The following is a 26403-nucleotide window of genomic DNA, read 5'->3' on the forward strand; positions in this document are numbered from 1 at the left end:
CCAGGTTGACACAGTTCTGGATTTTATCCACAGTCATACAATCACAACTGAGAGAGATATATTTGTATTTATAGACCTTTAAATTACACGATCATGTACAAAACATGTGCATTGCTGAGACCACAGCACTTCTTGGAGGGTCACAAGTGTCGGACTAATGGAGTCAGGGAGCCTAGGGCAGCAGGTGGCGGGCGGCAGGGCAGCCCCGGCCCCTGGCAGAGCCAGGCCGCAGAATGGTGGTTAACTGGGAACCGAACACACGAGTCGCCAAGCCCCACAGAGCGGGCCCGCACAGCATTGAGGGTGCAGGGAGGGGGCTACAAGAGGTGGCGGGCAAAGAGAGGGGCGTGGCCCTCCCATGTGGTGGTGAGTACCCGGACACCAGCACTGACAGGTGGGGCTGAGCCCCTAGAGCTTGGGGGTGGGGGGAACTGCTGGGTGGGAGACCATCCCACTCCGGGGTCCTGAGGAGCCTGGGGACCGAGAGACAGTGGTCCCAAACCGGGCCATGGAGGTGGTTGCTCAGACAGAATGGGATTTCAAGTCCCTGCCCCGGAATGGGCAGCTGGAGCACTGAGGGGGCAGGCCTGGGGTCCAAATAGGACCACAGACCCTCCCCAGGTGCTAGAAAGCCATTGGCATGGAGAGAAGGAACCCAGGCCCCAAGGCGTGGCTGTACAGCTTCCTGCCTTCCAAGGGTACATACATGGTGAAGGTCAAAGGCCCCCAACCTCAACTCCCATCTGGAAGAGAAGCTGCAGAGGCTTTTGATCTAGATTTGGGAGGGCAGAGAGCTTCTGAAATCTTGCTTTGGGCTCTGAGAGGCCTAGGGCAGATCTCAGGCGGCAGCAGATGCTCAGAGAGCAGTGACAGGACATGGGGGGCTGGGGTGGGGGTCACAGTCTGCCTGTCCCTGGGGGTGCCATCGTCCTCACCCTCAAACTCCCCTGGCCCCCTGACTGAGGCCTGGCCAGCTCAGGCACCCCCCAACCCCCGCCAGAGTCTGCCAGGATCCTCTGTGCACACATGAATGAGGTCAGGGCCTAGAGACCATCAGTGGAGCGCTGGGGGAAGAAGCAGGGAGCAAAAGAGGACTGAGGGGGGCCAGAAGGGCTGGGGTATCACACTGTCTTTACCTGGAGGTCCGGGGGCCAGGTGCTGAGGAAGGGGTTACGTAGGGTATCTGCAGTCCTGAGGCCCAGAAGCTCTCTTTGAGCTCAAGAAGTCTGAGGGCCTCACCCCAGAGGTTCCTGAAAGACTCCTCTTTCCAGCTAACCCTCCCCTCCCCGCCTTGAGCTTTTGTCCTGCCCTGGTCTTCTGCCCAAACCTCCTGGGGCTCACACGTGTGGAAGTTGGAACGAGGTACTACGACTCAGTAACCCAGCAGTGCTTTCCTTCTCCCACCCCAGGAAACGCCCTGGCTCTGGGCAGGCTCTTGGCCCCCTCCCCACTCCTGACCCTCCCCCGAAAAATCCTTTAACTGAGACCCGGGCCAAGAGATACAGCGGGGCTGTCAGCCAGGGGGAAAGCTGCTCCAGGGGCAAGAGCTGGGTGGGGAGAAAGGGACAAGGAGGAAAGACATGGGACTGTCCTGCTCTGCAGAGCCTCGGTGCCTCCCTCCTGCCAAAGCCAAGTCTTTCCCAGGGGCTCTACAGGGTTTCTGATGGTCCCAGGTTGGAGACTCCTTTGGGTCTTGCCCTGTCTTCTCGGGAAGGCCAGAGAAGGGGAAAGAGCGATGGGAGGCCACAAGGCTGTCTCCTGGAGGCTGGCTGAACCTGGTGAGTCTGTGGTTTTAGATGCCCATGGAGGGAAGGCAGGCAGGCAAGATGCCCTCCTCCCCAGGAGATAGGAGGAGGCTGCTACTGTTGCTGGCTTTGCCCTGGGCTTTGAGGCCTCTCCCCCTGCCTGAGGACTTAGGAGAGGGGGGCAGGGTTTCTGCAAGTGACCGCAGGGTATGTCTCTAAGAGCCTGGCCCCAAATTGCTAACGGCTGGAAAGAAGGGCCCCAGCAGGGTCTAGGTCCCTCAGCTGAGCTGGCGTTGGGAGGACTGAGGGCCTGCCCCCTTCACTCACCCTCCTACACACCAGTGACACTGTCAGCAACTCCAGCTCTCTCCTTGTCATGTCTGGGAGAGTCTAGGGATCCCGGGAAAAGTCTATGGGAAAAGAGAGAGACCATTGTTCCTCCAGCCCCACCAGTCCTTAGGAGTGAGGGCAGGAGAAGAAGGGTACTCCTCAGGGCAAAACGGAAGACTAAAACTAGGAGGCCCCCCACCTTCTCTGGGGTCAGAGGGGAGGCTTTGACAGCAGGGTGGTGGAGGGAGGGGAGCATGGTGGGGCACAAGAAAGAGGTCAGAAAACCAGGCCCAGAGAAGAGGAGGGGGACAGAGGCTGGCAGCCTGGGTTTTGGGGGAAGGAGTGGGAAGCGTAGTCTGTGGGGAGTGAGGCAGGAGAGAAGGGTCCAGGAGACGACCCTCAGGGTTCGGGAAACTCTTTGGTGGGATCTGAAGAGCAGATGTTGTAACGTCTCTTTTGGGCTAAATACTAAGACCCTCACCTACCCTGGGGCCATCACCCTGAGTCCCACCACCCTGGCCTCCAGGCGACCCTGCAAATGCTTCTGTCTCTGTATTTTTTGTTTTGTTCTGTTTTGACTTTTAAAAAAATAAAAGCTTGATCGGAAAATATGTCTGGAACTCTATGGCGAGGGAAGAGGGACGAGAGAGAGTAGGGAGAGGAGGCAGTGGACGAGGAGTGAAGGGTGGCATGGAGGGGAGCAGGGCAGCTAGATGGCCTCCACGTAGTTGGCGGGATAGAGACCCAGCTGCCCACTGTCCAGCCGCCCGCGGCACCATCCCTGCTCATCCTCCTCTCCCAGCTTGGTGAGCTCGTCTCCTAGGAAGGGGACACAAAGGAGCGTGTCGACGGGGGCTCAGGGAGGGCTACCCACTCCCCCAAAATGCTAGTCAGCTCTCCGATACTAATATTCTGGGCCTGATCCCAAGGCCCTCCCAAGACTGCCCCAACGCCTGCCCTGGAGACCAGCCCCAGCCACACCCCGACACCCACGTGCTGCCCCTGGCCAAACCCCCCAAGCCCAGGCCCAGCCCCTGGCTTCCTTTTTCCGGTCTTATCCCTTCTGCAAGCAGCCCCTGACCTCAGACCCCGCTCCCCACCCCATTCCCGCGTCCCACTCCAGGTTTGGCCCCGCCCACGCACCAGGCCCCGCCCCCGCCGCTTTCCCGGCAAACCAAGGCATCCCCTGACCTTAGGCCCCGCCCTTTCCCGCCCACCATACCGGCCTTGAAGCTGAGCTCATCCTGCTCCTGTCCGTCGTAGTCATAGAGTGCCCGCACACGCACCCCCTTGGCGTCGTCCTCGAAGGGGTTGGAGCCCCCATTGGCCTCACTGCCCCCGAACGGGTTCCCGCTCTCGTCGTCTGACCACTCGGTGGCATAAGGCTGGCCCCTGTCGTAGCTGCTAACGCTGAGAGGCAAGGAGAGGACCCAGCGTGAACTGCCACTCCCCTTGCCCCTCACGCTAACCCCCTCCTGCCAGTCAGACATCTGGCCCCAAAACCCACCGAGGCTGGTGCAGGGATGGGTCCTGTAAGAGGGGGTTCCAAGCCAGTGATCCTCACTGACAGCTCACTGGACAAATGTGAGGCAGGACAGTTAGCATTATTACCCAGTCCTTGAGATGGGATGCTGAAAGGGACCCCTGAGAACATCTGACCCCTCATCTGAGAAGGGCACCTAGTGGTTAAGCAGTATGACCTCTTGGACATCACATCCTGGCTCTGAGGCTTACTTACTAGCCTTGTGCCCTTGGGCAAGTCTTAATCTCTCCCGGTTTCATTTTCTCCATCTGCAAAATGGGGCGCTTTACACGCTGCTCAGAGTGTCGGGAGGCTTCGATGAGTTAATATATGGAAAACGTTTACAACAGTGCCTGGCACCGAGTAGGTACTCGAGGTCGCTGTGATTTAGACCATGTCTTGTCTCCTGAGGTAAAACTCATCTCCCTGGGTATGTGGGCCCCTCTGGTCCCAGGAAGCCCTGCAGGAGCTTCCTGCACTCACCTGCCACGGTCCCCAGCCTGGGATGTGGTCTCCACCACTCCAGTGGCGTTGGTCAGCGTCACCCCCTCTGCCTTCTTGGGCTGCTTCTCTTTCTTGGTGGCGGTGTGAGGAAGATCTGGGTTCCACTCCTAGTGGGCACCAGGGGAGCAGTGAGCTGCCCCCTGAGGTCCCTTCCAGGTTTTTCCGAACTTCCCTTCCCCATCCCCACACCTCCTCACCTCAAACTGGGGCCAGTTCATGGGCATGCCGGGGCCGCTGGTGCTGCGGAACCACCGGAGGTCATCCTGGGCGTCCGCCCCCCGGATGGCCTGCTCCAGCTCCCGGTACACGTGGACATAGCTGTGTGCGGGGGAGATGGGGAATTGGGTGGGGGGCAAGATGCACCGTGGCCCCTTCTTGTCCTCGCCGAGGGCCAGAGGGAGCCCATTCAGAGGACCAAGATGCTGGCAGGCCCCCCAGCTAGGGATCAGGTGGGCTGGTCCAGGAGTAATCCCCTTCCCTATCCCTGCCTTAGCCACTACCCCATCCTTCCAGAGCAACATTCACTGTTTCTCTCATGCCTAGTCTGCCTCGGCTGGTACCCAGACAGCCACTGTCTTTGGAACCTTTTCCTTCTCGGTCCCTGTTGTTCTTACCCTTCCTGTCCTGATACCACAGGGCCCAGGGTGCCTTGCACAATACTTCCACCCTCGGCCATCCGTGCCCACACCCACCACACCCGCACGCCCAGCTACCTGCTATTCTCGGCCAGATTGAGGTGGCGTTTGATGTCCAGCAGCACCTCCTTGAGGAAGACGAGCCGCTTCTCCTCGAACTGCTGGCACTGCTCGAACACCTGCTCCATGCTCTCCATGTACTGGGGCGTGGTCTTGCCCACGTCATCCAGCACCTTCTCATACTTCTCCTGGGTCTGTGGGCAATGGAGCAAAGGAAGGGTGAGACCCAGGCCCGCAGCTCCCCGCTGCCACCCACTCCGAGGGGCTCTCAGCCGCCAGGCCCTGGGGCACCTTCTGTACGTCCTGCTTGCACTTGTCCACTTTGTCCTGCAGCTTCTTCTGCTGTTCAGGCGTGACCGACTGCTCCGTCTTGCTATTCATCTCCCGCGTCATGGCCAGCTTCTCCTCTTTGCAGGCCAGATGGTAGGCCTTCTTGGCTGCCTCTAGCTGTGGGGCGGAGAGAACAGGAGGGAGAGCTCCCACTTAGGCGCGGGAACAGACGCAGCCCCTCATCAAGCCCTCCCACCTGCTGGGGGCTGGGAGCACAGATTCAGAAGAGGCAGAAGGGATGTAGGACCCGGCTCCAGGTATCTGGGAGCCGTGCCCACCAATCTGTGGATGTTTCCCTGCGTGGCGCTGCCTGCTGCCTCCACAGGCACCCTCCTGTCAGGTCCTGCTGTGCCTGCCCCATGTGGCTATTTCGGCCAGCAAGGCAGTGCTGCGCCCCCACAGGCACAACCCCAGTGGGAGATGTCCTGCCCACTCCCTCTGTTGGCTTGCCCCCTCTGATCAGACTGCCCCCAGTCCGCCGAGCTCAGCTGCCCACCCTTGCCCCATCGGCAGCAGCCACCCCCTGGGCACCTCCTTCATCTTCTTGGCCCAGGGCTTCTGGGCCTTGCGGAAGCCGTCTTCAGCCTCCTTGGTTTCCTTGAAGCCGCCCATGATCTGCTTGTGATAGGCGTCCTTCTGCCAGTTCTTGACCTTCTCCAGGTCCTCGTTCAGCAGGTTGTTCTTCACTTCCTGGTGCAATTCGCTCACCTTGTCTGCCTCCGTCATGATGGCCCCCCAGGCTCGCTCCAGGCTGCCATACTGTGGACCTGAGCAAATGGTCATGGGGTGACGAGGCCCTCATCACCCACTGCCCAGGGCCTCCCCCATGCTTCCTTTCTCCCAGGCTTTCCCTGTACTTGCCATGTCCGCAGAAATGCCCTCCCCTGCTCTCTTTACAGTTTGATCTGTCCTTCAGGGCCCACATACCTCCTCCAGGAAGCCTTCCCTGACTGCTCTGCTCTCATACCCCGCAGCCTGCAGCCCTCACTGAATTCTTCATACAGCATCTGCCTCTGTGACCACTCCCTTGCTCCCCTGTCAGCTGGTGAGCCCCATGAGGGGCAGCCTGGAACCTGCAAGTCCTCACAAGCCCAGTACAGCACCAAGCACACAGTAAGAGCTTCAGGAATGTTGACTGAGCATAAAACTGAGGAAGCAGCTGGTGACAGATGCCAGGAGGCCACTGGGACCAGACATTCCACAGTCATTTGTTGGTCTGTATACTGGGGATCAGCTCTGTGCCAGGCACTATGCGGGGGAGTACTAGGCTCAGCCCCTGCCCTGGGAGTTCAGGTCTCGTGGAAGAAAAAAAAGTTTAACAATTACACAGAAACCCCAAACTGAAAGTGTTCCAGATCAAAGAATTGAGAGCCAAGACCACTAAAAGGTCTGGATTCTGGATTGCCTTCTGGACCAGCACAATTACTATAATAAAGTTTGCATATGGACTATATTAAGTGCCCCCAGTTTGATCGCTTTACTATGGTTATGTAAACAGATGTTCCTATTCTTGGGAGCTACGCAAAGGATTTAGGGTAAAGTGGCAGGTCTCCCATTTAAATGGTTCAGAAAAACACTGGCATCGAAGAAAGAGGGACTGGGAAAACACGTTCCCTGGTGAATCTGGTCGAAGATTGTGTAGCTCTCGTCAGGATTCTTGCAACTTTTCTCTAAATTAAAATTATTTGGAAATAAAAGGTTTGTCTGGGTTTGTTTTGTCTTTTTAATCCAACCTAAAATTGTACAAAGTCGAGTTGAACAGGGACAGGGAGACCTGACTGGGTGTGGGAGGAGGGTCAGGCCGCGGGGGTGGGGACGGTGCCTTCAAAGGCCCCGTGGCTGGAAGGGTGCGGGCGCATGCGGGCCCCAGACTGGGGGCAGCCGGAGAGGGCCGGGGCGATGCGCGCGGGGTGGGCATGGGGGCACCTTTCTCGATGAGCTGGCGCCAGCGCTTGGCCCAGTCGGTGAGCTGCTGCGCGTACGCCTTCTCGATCTTGGCGCGCTCCTGCACGCAGTTCATCAGATCGTTACACAGGCGGTGGCCGTCATCGATGCGCTTCACCGTCCGCTTGTAGTTCCCCACCTGGCGGCCAAGGAGCGAGCACGACTCCCGCGGGCTCCCCGCCTCCCCCAAGCCACCCAGGACGCCGCGTCCTGCAGGGGGCGCCCGCCGCGTCCATCTTCCCCCGCCCTTCCCCGCCTCGCCGCCCTGCCGAAGCGCGGGGGCTCCCTCGACTCTCAATTTTGGGGGCTCCAGCGCCCTGCATCACACCCGACGGTCTATACACTCCCTCACCCCACTTGACACAGAACTTCCTCGCTGCCACAAAGCGCAAGATTTTTATAATTTGGACCCAGACTAGAATGAATTATTCATTTTGTTCTTGTGAGTTAAATGTATCATATTTATAGAGTCATGTAAGTGTTGAGCTGAGCTGCAGCTTCTTGACATAATATTATGTTTTGTAGACACCTCATTAAACACTTATTAATATAGGTTTGGCAGTTTTCGCTTTGGGTTCTGGAAGCCAATCGAAAAAATTGTATTTCTTGGTCTCAAAGAGTTTGGGAGGCTCCTGAAATGCTGGCTTCTAAGCTTGTCGCCACCTCTTTGTTGCTGTGGGGCTTCTGGAATTCATGCCACAGGGGCGGAGGCGGGGAGCCCCTGTGGAAAGAATAAAGCCCGGGTCTGAGGTGCCCAGGACAGGAGGAGTCTCACCCACATCTAGAAACTCTGCAGGATCTCTCCAGGGGCAGCCGTAGGGCAGTCATCTTACCCCATCTCATGGAACACCAAGGCTTTTGGAGGGACCCGAGGGGCTAGGGAGCAAGGCCTGAGGTTGTGAGGGGAGGTGAGGGGAGCCTGGACCGCCACAGGAGCTGTCTCACCTCCCAGAAGCTGTCAGTGGTCTCCTCTGGAGCTAGTGAGGCCTCGTCGTAGGAGCCAGACATGGTGTAGCCGTGGGGGGTAGGGACAGGCAGGTGTGCGCTGGTGGTCAGCAGGCGGGGCTGCTCATGAGCTGGGAGGGTAGAAGAGAGATCCCTGGAGAGTGGGGAAGGGCCCCACGTTCCCCATTCCAGGCCTTCGGCCCCCATGTGCTATGGGGATGAGGGCACCACAGGCCTAAGCCTTGCACTGGGTTGGGGACTTCCCACCTGGGTAATCCCAAGAGTAAGTTCTTAGCACTCCTTATGCGCATCCCCACCCCTCCTTCATGAGCCTTTCACCCCACATCTTCTCCCTCCCTTCTCCCCCTGATCCATTCCCCAGCTCCGGTGTGGCAGCCACCCCAGCCACAACTGTCCTGGGCTCCAGGACTCAGCTAAATTAAAGGAATGAGATCACGTATTTGCTGCATAGGAGCTTGCAGTCTGTCAGAGACACATGCGGCTCCTCAAAGCCAGCAAGCAGCCTAATCATTGTGCATGACCTACACTCCCTCCCCAGGGCCTGGCACCCCACAGAGCCCCAGTGGGGGAGCCCCAGCTGCCTTGTAAATCTGCTCCTCTTCCCACTGTCCCTCACCCTGATCTGGCTGAACCCTTGCACTGGACCCAAAATACCCTCCTCAGCTTTCCCACCCAACAGAGTCCCCAACCTCAGCCCCTAGAACTTTCCCAGATGCCCCACCTGGAGCCTGGACCCACGTTCCCTGGGAAGCCTGCTGCAGGGCCCGCCTCCCATCTCTGGCCGGCCCTGGCCCCTGTAAGTCCTTTTGGCTGCCCTGGTGCCCAACCTTCAGAGCCTCTGTTAGCCACTTACGTGTCTCCTTAAAGAGCCCCAAACATGTGGCTTCCTGGCCTACAGGTCAGACCACTGTGATCTGTGTGAGCACTAGAGCGGCTCTATGTGGCCTGGATCTGTCGTAAGCATCACGGCGGTCCAATCTAGGCCATGGGCTGCCCCAGGGCTGGGGATGCTGCCTTCTCCCATCCCCCACCCAGGCCTTGCTGCCAACCCCTCCCCCCTACCCCAGCAAGAATGGCTCAGTAGTCAGGAGACAGGACCCAGAGGGGCAGGGACCTGGTCATCAAAGGGGCAGTGAGGCCAGGCTGGAAATGACCCCATGAGTACCTGCCAGCCTCGAGGCAGAGGACAACAGGGGCTGCCTCCCTGTCTCTGCACTGCTCAGGGACGACGCATCCTATCCCATGAGGATACTGGGGGAGGGCTGGCCTCAGCAAACTTCAGCCTAACCTGGGGACCCTGGGGGATGCTCAGCCCTTCCAGTCGCTCATCTTTGGGCTCAGGGAGCAGATCATGAGGATCCTTGGTCAAGGATATCCCTCCCTTCTCTGGTCTCGGTCCCCCATCTGTCCAGGGGCTAGTACCATTTTCACAGTAATAACCCATTTCTGCCTTCTCCTTGCCCTCCCGGGCCCTAAATATATCCCTTTCCACTTTGCAAAACCTCAGACAAACTTTCCCACAAACTCCTGCACAGAGCCCTTAAATCATACTGAACTGTGCTCTTTGGATCCAAATAATGCAAGCTGTCTGCAGGCTGGCTGTAGGGGCAGGAGTGGGTGGAGGGTAGGGACAGACCCTCATGAGAGTGGGGGTCAAACCCACCCCAGGCAGGGGGGAAGTGACTTGACAAGCCTTGATGGGAGGGGCGGGGGTGTGTCTTCTCTCCCCACCACAGAGGCTCACCTCCCTCATCCTGCAGTGCCTCTCCTGGGAATTCACCTTCCAGCCAGTGGGGCCAACTGATGCTGCCTAATTCCATTTGCTGCAGCGTGGCTTGTAAAAAGCCAAAGGAGGGAAACATCCTGGCTGCCTGTCCAGGGGACTGTTTAAGTAAATTCTGGTGCAGCTGGGGAACAGAACACTCTGGTCCTGACTGGAGCCCTCCCCAAGCCATGACGCTGAGACAAAAGGAGCAGGGTGCAGAACAGGAAGACTTCAGATGCTTCCATTTGTGTGCGTGGGGGGGAGATATACAAACACGAACACTCTGGAAAGCCGGTAGAAGAGGCTGCCTTCAGGGAACTGGGTGGCTGGGAGATGTGATGGGAAGGAGATTTGTCACTGTTGTTCTTTTATGCCTTTTAAATTTTGCTTTGTACCTAAACTGCAGTTTTTATAACCCCCTGGCCTGCGTTGAGGAAGCTGGGAGCTCGGAGGGAGAGTACACTGACACAAAGGGGACCGTGCAGCTAAGCCCTGGGGTGTCAGACAATCTGGGAATGCACGAGGGCAGAGACCAATCTCCACTCTGTCCAGACCCGGATGGGACTTGCTGGGGCCCCTTCCTCAGTGTGGGCAAGTCACGGGTCTCTGGGGTTGCAGCTGGGGTAGCACATGTCGCTCTCGCCTTGGGGGTCCCCACTCAGTCACCAAACTGCTGTGTGACCTTAGGTGATTCACATGACTGTGACCGGCCTCGCTGTGAAATGAGGATGCTAAGACCCAATGCAAGGACCGGAGGAAATGGTGAGGGGCCAGGCTGGACCCGCACAGGGGCAGGCTCAGGAAGATAGGCAGGGAGCATCAGGGAGAGGATGTGGGAGGGGGGGTGTGGACCCCCAGCACCACCTGCCAGACTCACCTCCAGCCCTGTGCCTGCCTTCTGCAAACCGGCCTCATCCCCCTACCCTGGGCGCCAGGGGGAGGCTTCACTCTGGTCCAATGCCAGGTCCCTCCTGAATGGTGGTCAGGAGCCGCCCTCACTGAAAACACAGATTCTCTCAGAGTCAGGAAGCTGGTACAGCCAGAATCTGCCATCCCCAAGAACAAGCCTGACACGCTCCGACCAGAACCCATCAAATGGGCACGGTGCCGTCCGGACTTTTCTCCCCGGTGCTTATAAAGCAGTTGCGACCCTGCGAACCCTTTATCGTTGAGAATAACAACTGGCATTTATGGAGCACAGACTTGGTGCCAAGGACTGTCCAAGTGTCTTAACTCATCACATCCTGCCAGGACCCCTACACGGCAGGCGCCACTTCACCCCGACGTTATTGCAGAGAGGGCCCAGAGGCTGGGTCGTGACTGAAAGAGCTTGTCAGCTCTCGTTATTGATTTGTCACCGCTGTTGTAGTGGGGGCGGCTGTCCTACAGCAGGCAGGCAGGGCACCCGGTGCTGTTCTGGTAGAGGGGGGCATGGGCTCTGCTCCAGCCCCACCACTTCCTGATGGGATCTCAGTTTTCCAACTCATTGGATGGAAAAACAATATTTCAGTCTCATGTGACACTCAAATGGTAAAAGGCGATTATTGAAAAATGCAGACCATTTATGGAAGTGTGAAGTTTGCACATTGGCCTTGACCTTTTGGAGAAAGGAGTCCCAGGGTGAAAAGCGTGCCTCCTCTGGGCCCCAGGCTTCCTGCCAGCTGCCTCTAAAATGCTCCTGGAAGGCAGGGGCCTGGGGCGTGTTCTCTCCACCCCTGGCTTGAAGAAGGGACAGAGAAATTAAGAGCTGGGGCCCAGAGAGGGTGGGCCAGCTGTGGACAAAGGCGGCATGTGGATTTCTGCAGCATGCACGAGTCACTATCGATCACAGGAGCACGTTCCCCGACACACACCACCCAACCCATCAGCAGATCCTGGGCCCTGCTCTCAACCACCTGGTCCCAGCCCCATCACTCTCCTCAGAGACCTTCCTGCCTCCAACCTTGTGTCCCTCAGCCGGCCCCAACTCCAGTCTGTTCCCTGCCGCAACAACAAGAGGGACACAGGTAATACCTAAGTCAGATCCCACCACTACTCTACTTGGAATCCTCTTGTGACTCCTCATTTCCTCCAAGAAAATGTCTAATAGCTTTCCAGGGGCACTTGTATCTCCTCCAGCTCCACTGATCTCCTTGCTGCTTTAACCCCAGGGCCTTTGCACTTGATAGAAGTGCCTCCCTGCCCTGAATTTCTATGTCTGCTCGAATGTCCTAACCTCCCCGCGTTTCACTTGGCACTCTTTTCCTACCCCCAGCACTCTCCAGTCTCCCCTCCTTGCTTTATAATTCTTCATAGCACGTATTCCCATATGCCAGGCTCCCAACCCTCAAGAATTCATCATGTTTGTGTCTTCCTCACTCACTGTAATGTCAGCTTGCTAAGGTCAGTAGTTTTTGTCTGTCTGGTTCCCTGCTGTATTTTCAGCATCCAGAGCAGGGCCTGGCATATAGTTAAATGCATGGTACATTTTTGGTGAATGAAAAATGCCAAGCACCTTCTGGAACACTCATTCATTAAATAGTAGAAATACTGAATATTGTCCCTCAGAGCCAAAAACAAAGTCACCTGCACAATATTCAAAAAAATGTTGATAATGATGGTGATACAACCAAAAGCCAGAATTTCATCCAGATCCTACTTGTCCTCTGTTCTCAGGCCCTCTGCTTCTCTGGACTTCCCCTTCCTCTCCTCTTGGCCAACTCTCAGGGTCCAGTTCCGGGGTCTCCTCCTCCTTGATCCCCCATGACAATTCTGCCCTCAGTGGGGAGTCCTCCCTCCTCAGGGATCTGAAGCACACAGAAGAGGCTGTTATATTACCCCCCCTCACTCTCCCTTTACATCACCTATGACAGCCATTTCTGAGTACCTGCTACGTGCCAGCCTCTTCGTTCCCTTCATCTCCAATCCTCACGACAGCCCACTGAGATGGGCAGTGACCTCCCTGTCTTCTCAGAGACTCAGAGAGGTTAAATTACTCGTCTAATGTCACACAGCAGGGAGGACACAGAGTCAGAGGCAAGTCCTTCCTCTGCCCCCCGCCAGGCACCCAGGGCAGAACCAGCCCTCCTGGCCTAAGACATTCTCCCAAGGGAATGGCTCGGGTCAAACCCAGGCAGGGCCATGGGAAGCCAGAGCTGTCTCACCCTCGCCCAGGTCCCACAAACATTCCCAGCAGCAGCCCCGCTCCTTACGTTACCCTGAGACAGATGGGCTCGCTGCACCTGACTTGGGGCCACTCCAGGACTCTAACCAGCCTTGGCTGGGGCTGCAGATGCCCGAAGAAGCATCAAGGTCAGCTGTAAGGCACTGTCCATCCACCCCTCCGTGTGATGCATACCCACCCCCTCCTCAATCCCGCTTCTGCTGCTTTGCTCAAGCCTTCCCCCCTGCCTGGGGTGCACGCTGTCCTATCACTCACCTCTCCCCCAAATAAAATAACCCTGCTTCCCTTCAAGGGCCAACTCAGTTCTACGTCCTTCAAGAAGCTCTCCCTGAATACCCCAGTCCTCACCTACTTCCCCTCTACACCCTGGTGCAGTTCTTAGTCACACCTACCATGAACCACATCTCACTGGTTCCCACCCAACAAATAGAGAAAATTCTGCTACATTAGAACAGCAATTGAGAGTGCTGCTTGGTGGGGGGAGGGGGGCAGACAGAAGGATAGAGTTCAAATCCCAGCCTGGCCAGCTGTGCGACCTTGTAAGTTGCTTAAACTACCTGTGCCTCAGTTTCCCCATTGGCAAAATGAAGGTGAGAATACCAGCCCACAGGGTTATTGTGAAATGAGTGCCTGGTGTTTTAAGAGGCACCGTGTTAACTATTAGTGTTATTATCAGTATTAGTAGTATTAGTATTTAGTATCAGAGGTATTTTTACCTTCAGAGCTTTTTTCTTTTTCTTTTTTTTTTTTTTTTTACATTCAGAGCTTTTGAAGCAGGAAACATTTATCTCTCTGGATGACTTCACACGCCCTTTCCCTCTCTTTGGGCCAATAGCCCCAGAGACCTTTGCTAAAGACTGACTTGTGTCCCCTCCAGATTCTTATGTTAATCTCTTACCCCTGGCCCCATGGGACTATATTTGGAGACAGGGCTTTTAGGAGGTGATTGAAGGTAAATGACGTTGGAAAGGCAGGGTCCCAATCTCACAGGACAGGTGCCCTTACAAGAAGAGGAAAGGGGAGATTCTCCCTGTCTCCCTCTGTGCACATACTGAGGGAAGTCCATGTGAGGACCCAGCGAGAAGGCAGCCGTCCGCAGGCCGGGAAGAAAGGCCTCACCAGGAACCCAACAGGCCAGCACCTTGACCTTGGACTTCCAGCTTCTGGAACTCTGGGAATAAATAGCCGGTGTTCACGCCACCCAGTCTATGGTGTTCTGTCCTGGGCACCTGAGTGGAGATTCCCTTCCGTGACTGTTGGGCCTCCTCTGGGACCCCCAGGTCTCCAGGTGTCCTATGAAAAAAAGACCCCAGGCCTGCCTTCCTCTCACCTTCTCTTTGGCTGTAAAATCTCTTCTAAGGTAAGGTCCATGTGGCAGTCCCCAAGGGCCCTCCCTTCAGAGATGACGCCCCAGGTAGGGAGGAAGGAAGACGATGGAAACACAAATGGGATAACTTGGGGTCAGGGCAGAGCCTGGGTCTCCACTGATGCTGGAGGGCCCCAGAGAGGCTCAGGGTCGGGGGTACCAGGTTGGCTCATCCTTACTGGAAAATGGTTAAAGCCAATGGGTAAAGCCATTCCATCTCTCCAATCATATCCTGGTCTCCTGGTCCGCCTGGAGCCCAAATGTAATACCACAGATGAGGGTGCAGGAGTGGGAGCTGGCAATACCCAGGCCTCCAGCCTCTCTGTCCTGGGTGCATCGCTGTCCTTGAGATCAGTCATCCCACACACGGCTCGTCGGGAAGAGTCAGTCCTGTCCTGAGACCACTGCCTCCTGCAGGGCAGGGCCCAAGTCTGCCTGCTCTGAGAGGGCCCCCCTGAGGGCTGCACAGCTTGCTTTCCCAGTGTCATTGGACTCTGGGATGAATTCTGACCTGGAGGAAGGTGGCCAGTGTCTTTGTGGCACCCGGGGGGGGGGGGGGTGGAATGCGAGCCGCTCCCCTTCTTCCCCTTCCTGGCCGGTAGGGGGAGGCCAGCCCCAGCTGTATTCGGCGACCCCAGCAGTGCAGAAAACCACCCCTTAGCCCCCACCACAGCCTCATGGAGCTGACATTCTGGAAGGGCTGGACAGACAAGAAACCAGATGAATAAGGAAATGGTCAGGTGTGTCAGATGGTGACGAGTGCAGTGGAGAGCAAGGCAGGGAAGGGGACAAGTGACCGTGGTCGCTAGCAGTCATGCTCTTTCAGCTGAGGCGGTCAGAGATGGCCACTCTCAGGAAGTGGCATCTGCCTGAAGACCTGAAGGAAGCAAGGCGGGAGCCATGCAGGTATCTGCGGGAAGAGCCTCCGGGCAGAGGGAACAGCCTTTGCAGGGGCCCTGAGGCAGAAGCGTGGCTGCTGTGGTTGAGGAGTAAGGGCCGCGTGGCTGGAGCAGAGTGAGGAGGGAGAGAGGGAAGGGGTGAGGATAGGAAGGTTGGGGAGCGGGGGCTGATGCAGAAGGCCTTGTGGGTCAGACTGAGAACGCTGAGGGAGCTGGGAGCCCCTGCGGGGTTTGAGAAGAGGCAGGATGTGACTGGGTTCAGGTTTTAAAGGACCGCTGGCTGCTGGGGGAGAGCAGGGGAGAGCAGGGCAGGAGCCCAGCAGGCAGGTGGCTGCAGTCGTCTGGGTGAGAGAAGGCAGGGTTCCCCGAAGGCGCTGGAACGAGAAGCGAGAAGCGGCTGGAGTCTGGAAAGACCAACACTGGAGCCAACGGGATTTGCTAATGGCCTGGATGAGAGCGCTGGCCGGGAGGGAAACACGGATGGCTCTGGGGTTTGGGTCCAAGCAACCAGCAGGTGGAGTGCTGGGTCCTGAGACGGGGAGCAGAGCAGGACCTCGGTTTTGTCGCCCTCGGTTTTGCCCATAAAGAGCAGCTGGATGAGCACAGCAGGCCTGTGAGGAGGGGCCAGCCCAGGGCCCAAACTGTTCCTCTAGCCCGTCCCAGCCTATGGCTAAATCCCAGGCCTCTGAGTGGGCCTGGTCCTTTCAAACCCCTTCTGACGCGGGGAAGACTGAGGCAGGACGCCTGGCTCTCAAACTGGTTTCCACTGTGGCCCCACTGGGTGCAATGGGGGTGGAGTTGGGGAATGTGCCTCAGGAGGCCATCCTGGTGGGCTCTCTGCCCCAGGATCTGGGACAAGAAAAAGACACAGAGCAAGCACATGCCCTAGGGACAAGTGGGGCAGAAAACAATGAAGAGAGGGAAAGTGGCCTAGAGAAGGCAGGTGAGACAGCCGGTGGGCTAGGCCTGGAGGGCCTGGGGAAGGGACAGCCCCCTCCAGCTCTTGCCGAGCGAACCTGCCGCTCCGCTCTGGGCCTCACCAGCCCCCTGTTCTGGCTGGGATGGAGGCAGGCCTGGCTGTAGAAGGTAAAGCAGGCCAGATGTCCGTGCCAGCCTCTGGTGGGGAAGGGGGGTTCTCTAGCTCCCTACAAAGGAGAGAGATGAGCAAAAAGGGTGGTGGGGTCCAGAGGAGCAGGGAGGGGGCTGACAGTGACAGTGGATATGGGTTACTTGGTCGCCGGCCCCTGGGCAGATCAACATCGCCCATCTTGTCTGGCTTTCTCACCCCCAGGCCCTGAATTACAAAGCGGGAGCCCCCCACCCCGTGCATAGCGTTCAGCAGGTGCAACTAATGTTTGCAGAAATGAATGAGTTTCTTGATGAGGCTTCTCCCACTCTATTGCAGGCCCAAAGATCCCTCCCTGGCCCCCAGGCCAGCTATACTCTGACCCCCCACAGGCCCACAGAAACAGGGAGCCCCATAATGTAGTGCCCGGGCCCAGCAAAGGACCCAGCCAGGCTCGTGGGATATACCGGAGAGAGAAGCACAGTGAGAGAAGGAGACAGACCTTTGGCTGCCCGCGTGCCAATTCCCTCCCCTTCTCAGCCTAGGATCTCCCCCTAACACATGCCAGCCCAGGAGGACCTTCTGCTCTGCCCCAGGACAGACCTGGACCAGGAGCAACTTACCCACCACATGACCCCACGCCCTCTTCCATCCTCTTGCTTCCCAGAGGGAAGCAGTGCAGGGCCCCCCCCCCCCCCCCCCGGCCTCCCCAGGCCCTAGCCCCGCCCCCTCTTGAGCAGCGGGCAGAGGCTTCTCCGCAGTGCCTGAGCTCCCCAGCGGCAGCCCGGTCTGTCCCCAGGAGCAATGCAGCAGAGGGACAGCGACAGGGGAGGGAGGGCCACAGGCACCCCCACCCGATCCTCCAACATGGAGACCCTGGACTTGCTGGGGAGGGGACAGGGGTCCTTTGGGGCATCTGGGGCTCTAGGACAGTGGAGAGAATGAAGATAGAAAAGAGCCTGAGCTTGGGGGAGGAGAAAGATGTTTCTTGCCTGACCAGGGGGTCTAAGCCCAATGCCTGAGACCATCTGGAGCCAGCACTGGAGGCAGCGGGTGTGGCGGGGGTGGGGGGTGATGTGAGTCTGCAGCTCTCCTGAGCAGTGCCCTGAGCGAGGGCAGGGGGCATCCTCACTTCTCCCCCAAGCCCCAGCCTGGAGAATGGTGATACCATGGGTCCCCAGAAGCTCAAGCCCCCCTCGGACCCCTTCCCTGGAGAGGGGAGCATCTCTACAGTCAGGACCTGTGGCCGTGGTGGAGAGAGAGGGACAGAGGTGCAGAGGGGGAAGATGACAGCAGGGCCGGTCCTCCTGTTGAGGATCCAGGTTTTGGACAGGGCCTCCCAGGATGCAGGCTGCTCCCCACCCAGGTCCCTTGACCCAAACCCCTCCAGACTGTACACTTCCTACTAGGTGCTCCTGGGAAGAAGGGGGGCCCCCACTCTCCTTGCCGCCCCTTCCAGCTGTTCCCATTGGGATGCCTACCTACCTGGGCCTGTCTGGGCATCAAGCTGGGGGCAGGTAAGAGCTCACTGCCCCTGCTGGGCCAGGCCAGGGCCAGAGGTGCTGGCTGTCCTCCTCCTCCTCATCCGTGGTGGTGGGCACGGAGGGGGCCTGGTGCCCGGGCTGGGGGCTCGGTGCTCTCGGGTCCCTTCCACCGCTGGCTCGGGAAGGCAGCAGCGCCAGAACAGCAAAAGCCAGCTCCCCGCCCCCCACCGCTGCCTCCTCCCCTCCTTCCTCCCGACCCGCCTCCTTCTCCAGCCACCCACCTCCTTCTGCTCGTCTCTATGGCAACCGGGCAATGCTGCACCGCCAGCCTCCCTCCTGTACGCCAGGGGACGCCCGCCTTCCATGCTTGGAGGACATCACCTCGGACAGAGCATGCACACTTCACCTTCTCGGAGACGCAGCTGAACAGACGGGCTCACACAGCCACCCTTGACTGTGGGGGGCCCTGCTGCAGCGCCTCTCCTCTCTTTCTCCCCAAGACCCTCCCTCCCAACATCCCTTCCAGACCTTGGGAGCCACTCCTTCCCCTGCACCTGCCTTACACCTTGCCACCCACTGCTCTGTAAACATTTGTTTGCTTCATTCTTCACACTCCCTCGATCAGTCCTCACAATTTTATTTTGCACCTGTTCTGGGTCAGAGGGAGTATGGGATGTTCCCCTACCGTCTTATCCCATTCTGCAGATTGGAAACTGAGGCCCAGCATAGTCAGACAACTCCTTCCGGTATCCGAGGCTCGCGGGCTGGTTACTGGCAGTGAAGCCTTGGGACTCCAGCTCCAGGGCTGCTCTCACAGGCCACGGCTATCACATCGCACCCCACCCCCTTCCAAAGCAAATCTTGAAGACACGTGTACACCCAACTACATGGGTCCAGGACATGCAACACACAAGCCCTTTCTATAGAAAATCAATAGCCATCCACATAAGCCCCCAGCACTAGCCCCATGGGAGGGGTTCAGTGACACAAACAAGTGTCCCACCCAGGAGACTGAACCAGAATCCACTTCTGGGAAAGAATCTGTCGACTCCACACCCGTCCTCCAGAGATCAGATGCTGATCTGCCTACCTCCTCTCAGCATCTCAGCCCTGCTGCTCAAGGGGCCCAGGGTGGGGGTTGAGAGAGGGCACACCTTCCCCTGTCTCCCTCCCTCATTCTCAAAGTTCTCTGCCTATGCCATCCAGACTAAATCCTACCAAAAGCCCCCTCACCCCCTCCAAGTGGCTGTCAGGTCCTGGGACTTGGAATTATGACGAATATAGTAAAATGGGCACCTCATCCTTGGAGAGAATTCCAGGCTCCGAGAACGCTGCTGTCTCCTGGGAAGGGCAGTATCTGCTGGAGGCCGAGTCTAAATGCCCAGGAACCACAGTGTGCCCCACCACCTCAGAAAGACCCAGGCAAAGATCATGGCCACACCCCATGCCCCAGAGCACTTCTCAGGGGCCTCACACCATCCAGAGAAGACAGATACAATCAGAAAGACCCAGAAGCTCACCAAAAAAACTGTTAATAATAACAATAATAGCCTCTTCCATATTTTGTCCCATTAAGATCCCCCTCAACCATGAATCTACCGATTAAACCAAAGCTGTAAGTGGTAGACGGCACATCCAAATATCAGAGCTGTCAACGTGGGGTGGGGGTGGGGGGTGGAATCATGTTGGGATAGATGAAACGGGTCCACTCATTCATTCAGCAGATGCTTACTAGGTACCCGCCAGGTAGCAGGGTCTGTTCTAGGGATGGGGACACAGCCATGAGCAAAACAAAGTGCCTGCCCTCGAGGGTGCTGAGCTAGTAGATGTGCTGACCTCCTGTTTCCCTGCAATGCCTCTGGCTGTCACAGCAGCCCTATGGGTGAGGTCACAGAACTGACAAGGATACAGACACTCTAGAGACCGAGCAACTTGCTCCAGGAGACACAGACAGTAAGTGCCTGGGCTGGGACTCGAACTCACAGCTTTGCCAAGCTTTTTCCAATGCTCTACATTGACTCCATTAAGATCTGATTAGGTGACACCACAACAGCCACCCATTTTCGAGAAGTTTCAGAGCCAAGTGTATTTCTCATGCTTAGATCAAAGGCAGGACGGGGTCGTATGTATCTGAAGTGCCAGTCAAGAAGTTGATGTGAGGGCAAGGGCGCCTGGGTGGCTCAGTCAGTTAAGCATCTGCCTTTGGCTCAGGTCATGATGCCAGGGTCCTGGGATGAAGTCCTGAATCGGGCTCCCCGCTCAGAGGGGAATCAGCTTCTCCCCCTGCCCTTCCCTCTGCTCCTGTGCTTGCTCTCTCTCTCTCTCTCACAAAAATAATTGGGAAAAAAAAAAAAAAAAGAACTGGATTGTAAGTGAAGACATCCCCACCAAATGACCTCAGAAGTGACTTCAAGCCTGATCATTCTTGAGCCAGAAGCCTGACAGTTGTCCCCAAGCCTGGAGGTTCTCTGCGGAGGGTCAAGTCAAGGCCCAGGCCAGGAGGGTGGTGATGCCTAGCAGCTAGGAGCCGGGGCTCCCTGGAGAGTGGGGAGACCTTAGCTGGGGGGCGAGGAGGGATTAGGTTTCCAGGCTCTGTAAACAGAACCCCCTGCCCATGTGCCAGCCCCCCAGCCCCAGATCATCTTTCCCCTAAAGAACCTGAGTTTCCAAAAAGAGCTGTCCCCAGCGCCACCCCTCCATCAGCCTGATCCAGCCCCACCCATTGCCCAGCAGATCCCAGAGTTCTTCCCACCCATGCTCACACAGGTTCTGTGGGAGATGCTGAGCCCTCTGTCGCCCCCTCTGTGCCCAGCCGGCAGATCATCACCTCCACGCTGTCCCACTGTCAGCCTGATCCAGTCTCCCCTGCTATGGGGAGGGCCACCAAGCCACCACAGTGCAGCCCTGGACTCTCCCACCTGCAGGGCTCAGGCAGGCTCAGGGACACACACACACACACCATGCCTGACCTCAGCCCTATCCCTGGACCTTAACCATACTGCAGTCCCACGGGCAGGAGCACTCAACATATGAGGAGGGGGCCTCATGCCTCCCAGGAGAAGCCAACCCCCTTCTGTCACCCTCTCCTCATCCAACCCAGAAACATTCGTTGCCCCCCTTCCCAGCCCAGCACAGCTATCCCACAGTTCCCCAGTGCCAGGGCAAATGCAATCAGGGCTCATTAGCTGTTGCTTTGCATCTCATTTGCATAATGTTCCCACGACTGTCAAAATGCCAGAATCCTCCCCAAACCTCTGTCCATGACAGGCAGCTCTGGAGAAATAAAAGGACAAAATTCCATTGAGGGTCTGTGTAGGGGGCTAAACACGGATGGACGGGAAAGGGCAGAAGGAGAAAACCGAGGCAACTTCCAGGTTCAGACCCAGGAAGGCACCCAAAGGAAGAGCGGTAGACACTTACTGAGCACCTGCTAAGTCCAGACACCATGCACAGTGCTAAAATAGTTCACAGTGAACCATTTTACAGATGTGAAAACTGAGGCTCAGAGCTGTTAAGGCCCCGCTACTCAACGCCTGCATCCCAGGACCAGCAGCTGGGGCATCATCCAGGAGCTGGGAGGAAATGCAGAATATCAGGTCCCATGCCAGACCCCAAATCAGAGTCTGCATTGCCACAAGGGCCCAGGAAGACTAGGGTGGGATAAGTACTTGTTAAGGGACCTGCTCTCAGATACACACAGCTGGGAGAGAAAAGGGGTGCCTGAACCAATTAATCCCGAATTAACAGTTCTTTCCTGAGCACTTACTATGGGCAGCCCTGCACTAGGGGAGGGACCCAGGAGACAACCAGACACATGATATCTGTAAACCTTGTGGGCATTTCACAAACATTCTCCCAAAGCGGGAGACACCCAACAAATACACAATAGCAGTTCAAGTAGTGTTAGGTGCTATCAAGAAAAATAATGTGGGCAAAGAGAGAGGATGAATGGGGGCACACGCTAGAATCCCTCTTCAACAAGATGACATTTGAACAGAGATTTAAATAAAGGGGATGGGCAGGCATGTGTTGATTTGCAGGAACAGTGTTTTCTGGCAGAGGCAGTAGCAAGGACAAAGTCCTGAAGCAGGAGTAAGCCAGGCACGCTGTTGACTCCCCAGAACTGAATGGATGTCTGGATGGGCGGACTGGTGAGTAGACAAAGGGATGGCAGGTAGAGAGGGGTAGTAAATAAGGCAGGAATAAAGAAGAGGCAGGCAAGGGATAGATCCTGCAGGGCCCTGGAGGTCATAGGGAAGAGTCTATCTTATTCTAAGTATGAAGGGAAGCCATTGGTATTTTTTTAAGATTTTACTTGTAAGTAATCTCTACACCCAACATGGTGCTCAAACTTACAATCCCAAGGTCAAGAGTTGCACATTCCACCAAATGAGCCAGCCGGGCACCCCGAAGCCTTTGGTATTTTTTTTTTTTTAAGATTTCATTTATTTATCAGAGAGAGAGGGGGAGAGAGTGAGCACAGGCAGACAGAATGGCAGGCAGAGGGAGAAGCAGGCTCCCTGCTGAGCAAGGAGCCCGATGTGGGACTCGATCCCAGGACGCTGGGATCATGACCTGAGCCGAAGGCAGCTGCTTAACCAACTGAGCCACCCAGGTGTCCCGCCTTCGGTATTTTTGAGCAAGGGGAAGAAGAGATCCAATTTATATTTTCAAAAGATCAACGTGGGTTTCACATGGAAAGATGAGTAGAAGGAAGCAAACCAGTTAAGAGGCTTTTGAAATATTCATTCCCAACAGAAAGGAGTGCTGTGGCCACTGAAACACACACCCAAGAACATTTGTTCATAACAGCAAATTCTCTTCAAAGTAGCTTTGTTCATAAGAGCTCCAAACTGGAGGCAACCTAGACAACATCTACAGAAGGACTAACCAGCAAATTGTGTGGTTTGTTGCATAGTCGAAGTAGGCAGTTTGCTTTTTCATGGTCACATAGGATTCCACTGGGCAAAGTTAACGGTGTGTTTGTTCATACTGGCAAACCTTTTTTTTTTTTTTAATGTTAAATATTTTATTTATTTATTTGAAAGAGAGAGAGAGCGCGCGCACAAGCAGGAGGGGCAGAGGGAGAGGGAAAATCAGATTCCCCACTGAGGAAGGAACCTGACACAGGGCTCAATCCCATGACCCCCGGATCATGACCTGAGCTGAAGACAGACTCCCAACTGACTGAGCCACCCAGGCGCCCCCACACCGTCAAATCATATACAGCAATGAGAAATATCGGACTACATATAACCACATGGATAATCTCAAGATACCATGCTGAGCAAGAGAAGCTGAGCTTAAAAGAACATATGAAGTAGATTCTATTTATACAAAGTTCATCTTGACTTCTGGTTCCTGGGCAAGATGGAGCAGATACACCTCCCTATTCCTCCTGCAAAGCACAGCTAATGCCCTGGGCATTATATATAAAACAAACCTACAAAGACTCTAAAAATGGAGAGAAGATGGTAGACTGACTAGGGCTCTCAGGACCCAAGGAACAACACAGTGGTGATTTCTCTGGGTTTATTTGTTTGTTTGTTTGGGGTTTTTTTTGCCCCACATATCTCAGATCTGGAGCTGGGGGAGTCAGCAACCCAGAAATACCTATGAGTGTGGACAAAAACAGCCCCAAGAAAGCCTCTTCTCCCCAGCTGAAGGACTAGGAAAGGCACAGTCTAGCAAGACAAAACATTCTTTAAAACAATAAATGCCCTACTCTAGCCAAACACCATAGAAAAAACTATAGCACCACCCCATCTGCAGGACCAGACGCCGAGTGGGGAGCTGTGTCTGGTGTAACCAGTGTCCCATTTCCCCTACCACCAATTGATTACAGAGAAGAACAGGTGGGAGCTGGGGCTTCCATCCCCCCAACCAATGGTATGAAGGTGCCCCTCCCCCCTATGCTGGGTGGGGACAGAGGAGGCCTAGTTAGGATTTCTGCCATCCCCAGCAGTAACAGATTACCGGAGGTCTGGTGGGAAGCCAGAACTCCCACCACCCACCCAGTGGTAAGGAGGTAGCCTTCTCCCCAACCAGGCTGTCAACTGAGGTCAAGGAGGGAACTAGACTTCCACCCCAACCTGTCATCCACAGGCACAGCCTGTGACGAAGATGGAAGATTTGAATAAGAGCCAGTGTCTCATAACAACACCCCAATGTCCAGGATACAAGAGAAAAATCATCAGTCATACCAAGAGCCAGAAAAATCTCAATCTGAATGAGAAAAGGCAACCAACATATGCCAACGGCATGATGACACAAATATTGGAACTATCTGACAAGGAAGTTAAGGCTGTTGTCTTCAAAATGCTTCAACAAGCAACTGGGAACACTCTGGAAACAAATGACAAAATAGAAGGCCTTAGTAAAGAAACAGAAGACACCAAAGAGCATCAAACTGAAATTTGAGAGCGGAAAGGTCCTCAGAGGGGCTCAACAGCAGGGTGGAGACAAGAGAGGAAAGAATCTGAGAACTTGAAGATAAAACAATAGAAATGACCCTGACTGAACAACAGAGAAAGAATGGATTGGGGGGAAACAATGAACAGAGCCTCAGGGCCCTGTGGGCCCTTAACAGAAGAGCCAACATTCTTGCGGTTAAAGTCCCAGGGGGAGAAGAGAAAGTGGTGGCTGAAGAACCCCTCATCTCCCTGAATCTCTGCAAACTGTCCTTACTCCCAAGAGGAAAAGGAAAATGGGAGAAGCTCAGGAATTTGTCTCGAGTCACACAGCTCATGATGATCTGAATCAGGCCCTTCCTCTTCCAAGGGTTATCAGGCTTTAGGAAGCTCTGGAACCATCCAGAGGTTTGGATAAAATGAAGATCTTGGCCACAGCTGTAGAGATTCTGATGCAACAGGGGTTTCGGCTGTCTGTCGCTGCGTGACAAAGCTCCCCAGAATTTATTGACCTAAAACAATGATTTATTGTGTTTTGCAGTTCTGTGGCTTGGCTGGGTTCACCTGGGTGTTTTGTCTCTCCTAACAAGGCCTCAGCTGGGGCTGTAGTGTCCCAGACATCTTCTTCATTCACCTGAGTGGCCCTCAGCTGAGCCAACCCCTCCCCTGACCCCCTCCCCACCTTTCCTCCCAGGCTGTGGTCTCTCCAGCAGGGGACCTTAGACCTACTTACATGCCAGCTCAGGGCTCCAAGAGTAGACATGCAGAAGGACAAATTCCAGTGTGCAACTTGTCTTTCAAATTATCCATCAAGCCTCTGCCTCTGCCGGCCAATGTCACATGCCCAAAGCCCGTCACAGAGCAAGCCCGGAGTCAACGAGGGTGGAGGCATGGGGGAGGGTGCTACACCAGGCTGTACCTAGCAGCAGGGTTCACAGGTGACAGTGGTGAGCACCAATGTACCAGACCATCACAGTAGCTCACTGGTGGGGCCCATAGATTTGCATGTTTTATGTCCTTCTTTCCAGGTAGCTCCCCACTGTGATGGGGATACAGGTGTTCCAGGGACCACTGCAAGAATTGGTCCTATCCCGTTCCTACCCCTGTTCTAGAACACCAACATCAAAGAGCCTTTTAAATCTCCCTACCTGTTCTGGTCACCGATCAAAGGGAATGTCACAGACACAATCACTGTCGGGGGATGGGGGGGTGGCCAGCCCAGGACAGACACACCCCCACTGGGTCACAGGAACACTATTCAATACCAGCTTCTCCAACAAGGTTTGGACTCTGACTTTGACTCCTGACTCTGCCCCAGTCCAGCCAGGTGGCCTCGCACTGGTCAATCCCTCTCTGGGTGTCAATCTGCTCCCCTAAAAGTGAAGGGGTTGGCCCAGAGGGACGATCTCTAACTTCTGTACCACCAAGGGAGCCTTTCCAGATTTCTTCACCCAAGGAGCTCCACGTTTGGGAAGACTTTTGTCTATCAAACAAACTGCATGAGCTAAAACATTTTTTTTTTTTAAACCAGAGAACAAATTACTTTTGACTCAGTTAATTACAAGGTAGAGTTTCTGATCAGCACGACATTACCAACATTTCTACACTGAACTGATCAAACTCCTGTGCAAGGCAAAGTGCTCTGAGGTACTTAACAGACTGAACTCCCTCTGTTTGGGAAATGCTCAGTCTGGGGACAATTCTGGCAATGTTCAAAATATCTGAGCTCCTCTCTGTAATCTCGGCGGCCTCCAGGTGAAATGGACCAGCCAGCACACTGCCCTGCACCCCAGGGAAAACGTGGGGTGCCTAAGGACACACTGTCCACTGTGGTCATCACTAGGGCCATTTGGCTATTTAAATTTAAGTTCAGTAGAATTTTAAAAACATTGAAAATTTGGGATGCCTGGGCGGCTCCCGTCAGTTAAGCATCCAACTCTCGTTTTCAGCTCAGGTCATGATCTCAGGGTCGTGAGATCAAGCCCCACATCAGGCTCCATGCTCTCTCTCTCTGCCTCTGCCCCCAATCTCTCTCTCTTTCTCTCTTTAAAACAAATAAAGAAATAGAATCTTAAAAAAAAAAAAAAAGATACAACTGTAGGCATGTCGAATGCTATCCCTTCGATGGGGCTCAAAAGGAGAGTTCCTATACATCACATTCTAGCTGCTCTGCTATTCTATGATACAACGGAACTGCATTTCTTAGGGGAAAAA

At 55.5% G+C, this 26403-nt stretch overlaps 1 protein-coding gene across 3 annotated transcripts in view; it reads right to left on the reverse strand.

Annotated features, from left to right (window-relative positions):
- PACSIN1 (protein kinase C and casein kinase substrate in neurons 1) overlaps positions 1-26403 on the reverse strand; it is a 54372-nt gene continuing 27969 nt past the window's right edge. Inside the window, exons 2-11 of one of the 3 annotated variants that reach the window (XM_059178589.1) lie at positions 10679-10799; positions 8016-8146; positions 7053-7209; positions 5658-5893; positions 5088-5243; positions 4815-4990; positions 4299-4419; positions 4081-4208; positions 3298-3485; positions 1-2894 (exon numbers count right to left, since the gene is read on the reverse strand). In XM_059178589.1, coding sequence (XP_059034572.1) covers positions 2785-2894; positions 3298-3485; positions 4081-4208; positions 4299-4419; positions 4815-4990; positions 5088-5243; positions 5658-5893; positions 7053-7209; positions 8016-8078 — 1335 coding nt within the window. In that variant the 5' untranslated portion in view covers positions 8079-8146; positions 10679-10799 and the 3' untranslated portion in view covers positions 1-2784. Of the gene's footprint in view, positions 2895-3297; positions 3486-4080; positions 4209-4298; positions 4420-4814; positions 4991-5087; positions 5244-5657; positions 5894-7052; positions 7210-8015; positions 8147-10678; positions 10800-17780; positions 17965-26403 lie in introns of those variants that run through there. The other 2 variants (XM_059178590.1, XM_059178588.1) reach the window with 2 other exon arrangements.

The sequence above is a fragment of the Mustela lutreola genome, chromosome 6 (assembly GCF_030435805.1).
Source record: "Mustela lutreola isolate mMusLut2 chromosome 6, mMusLut2.pri, whole genome shotgun sequence".
NCBI lineage: Eukaryota > Metazoa > Chordata > Mammalia > Carnivora > Mustelidae > Mustela > Mustela lutreola.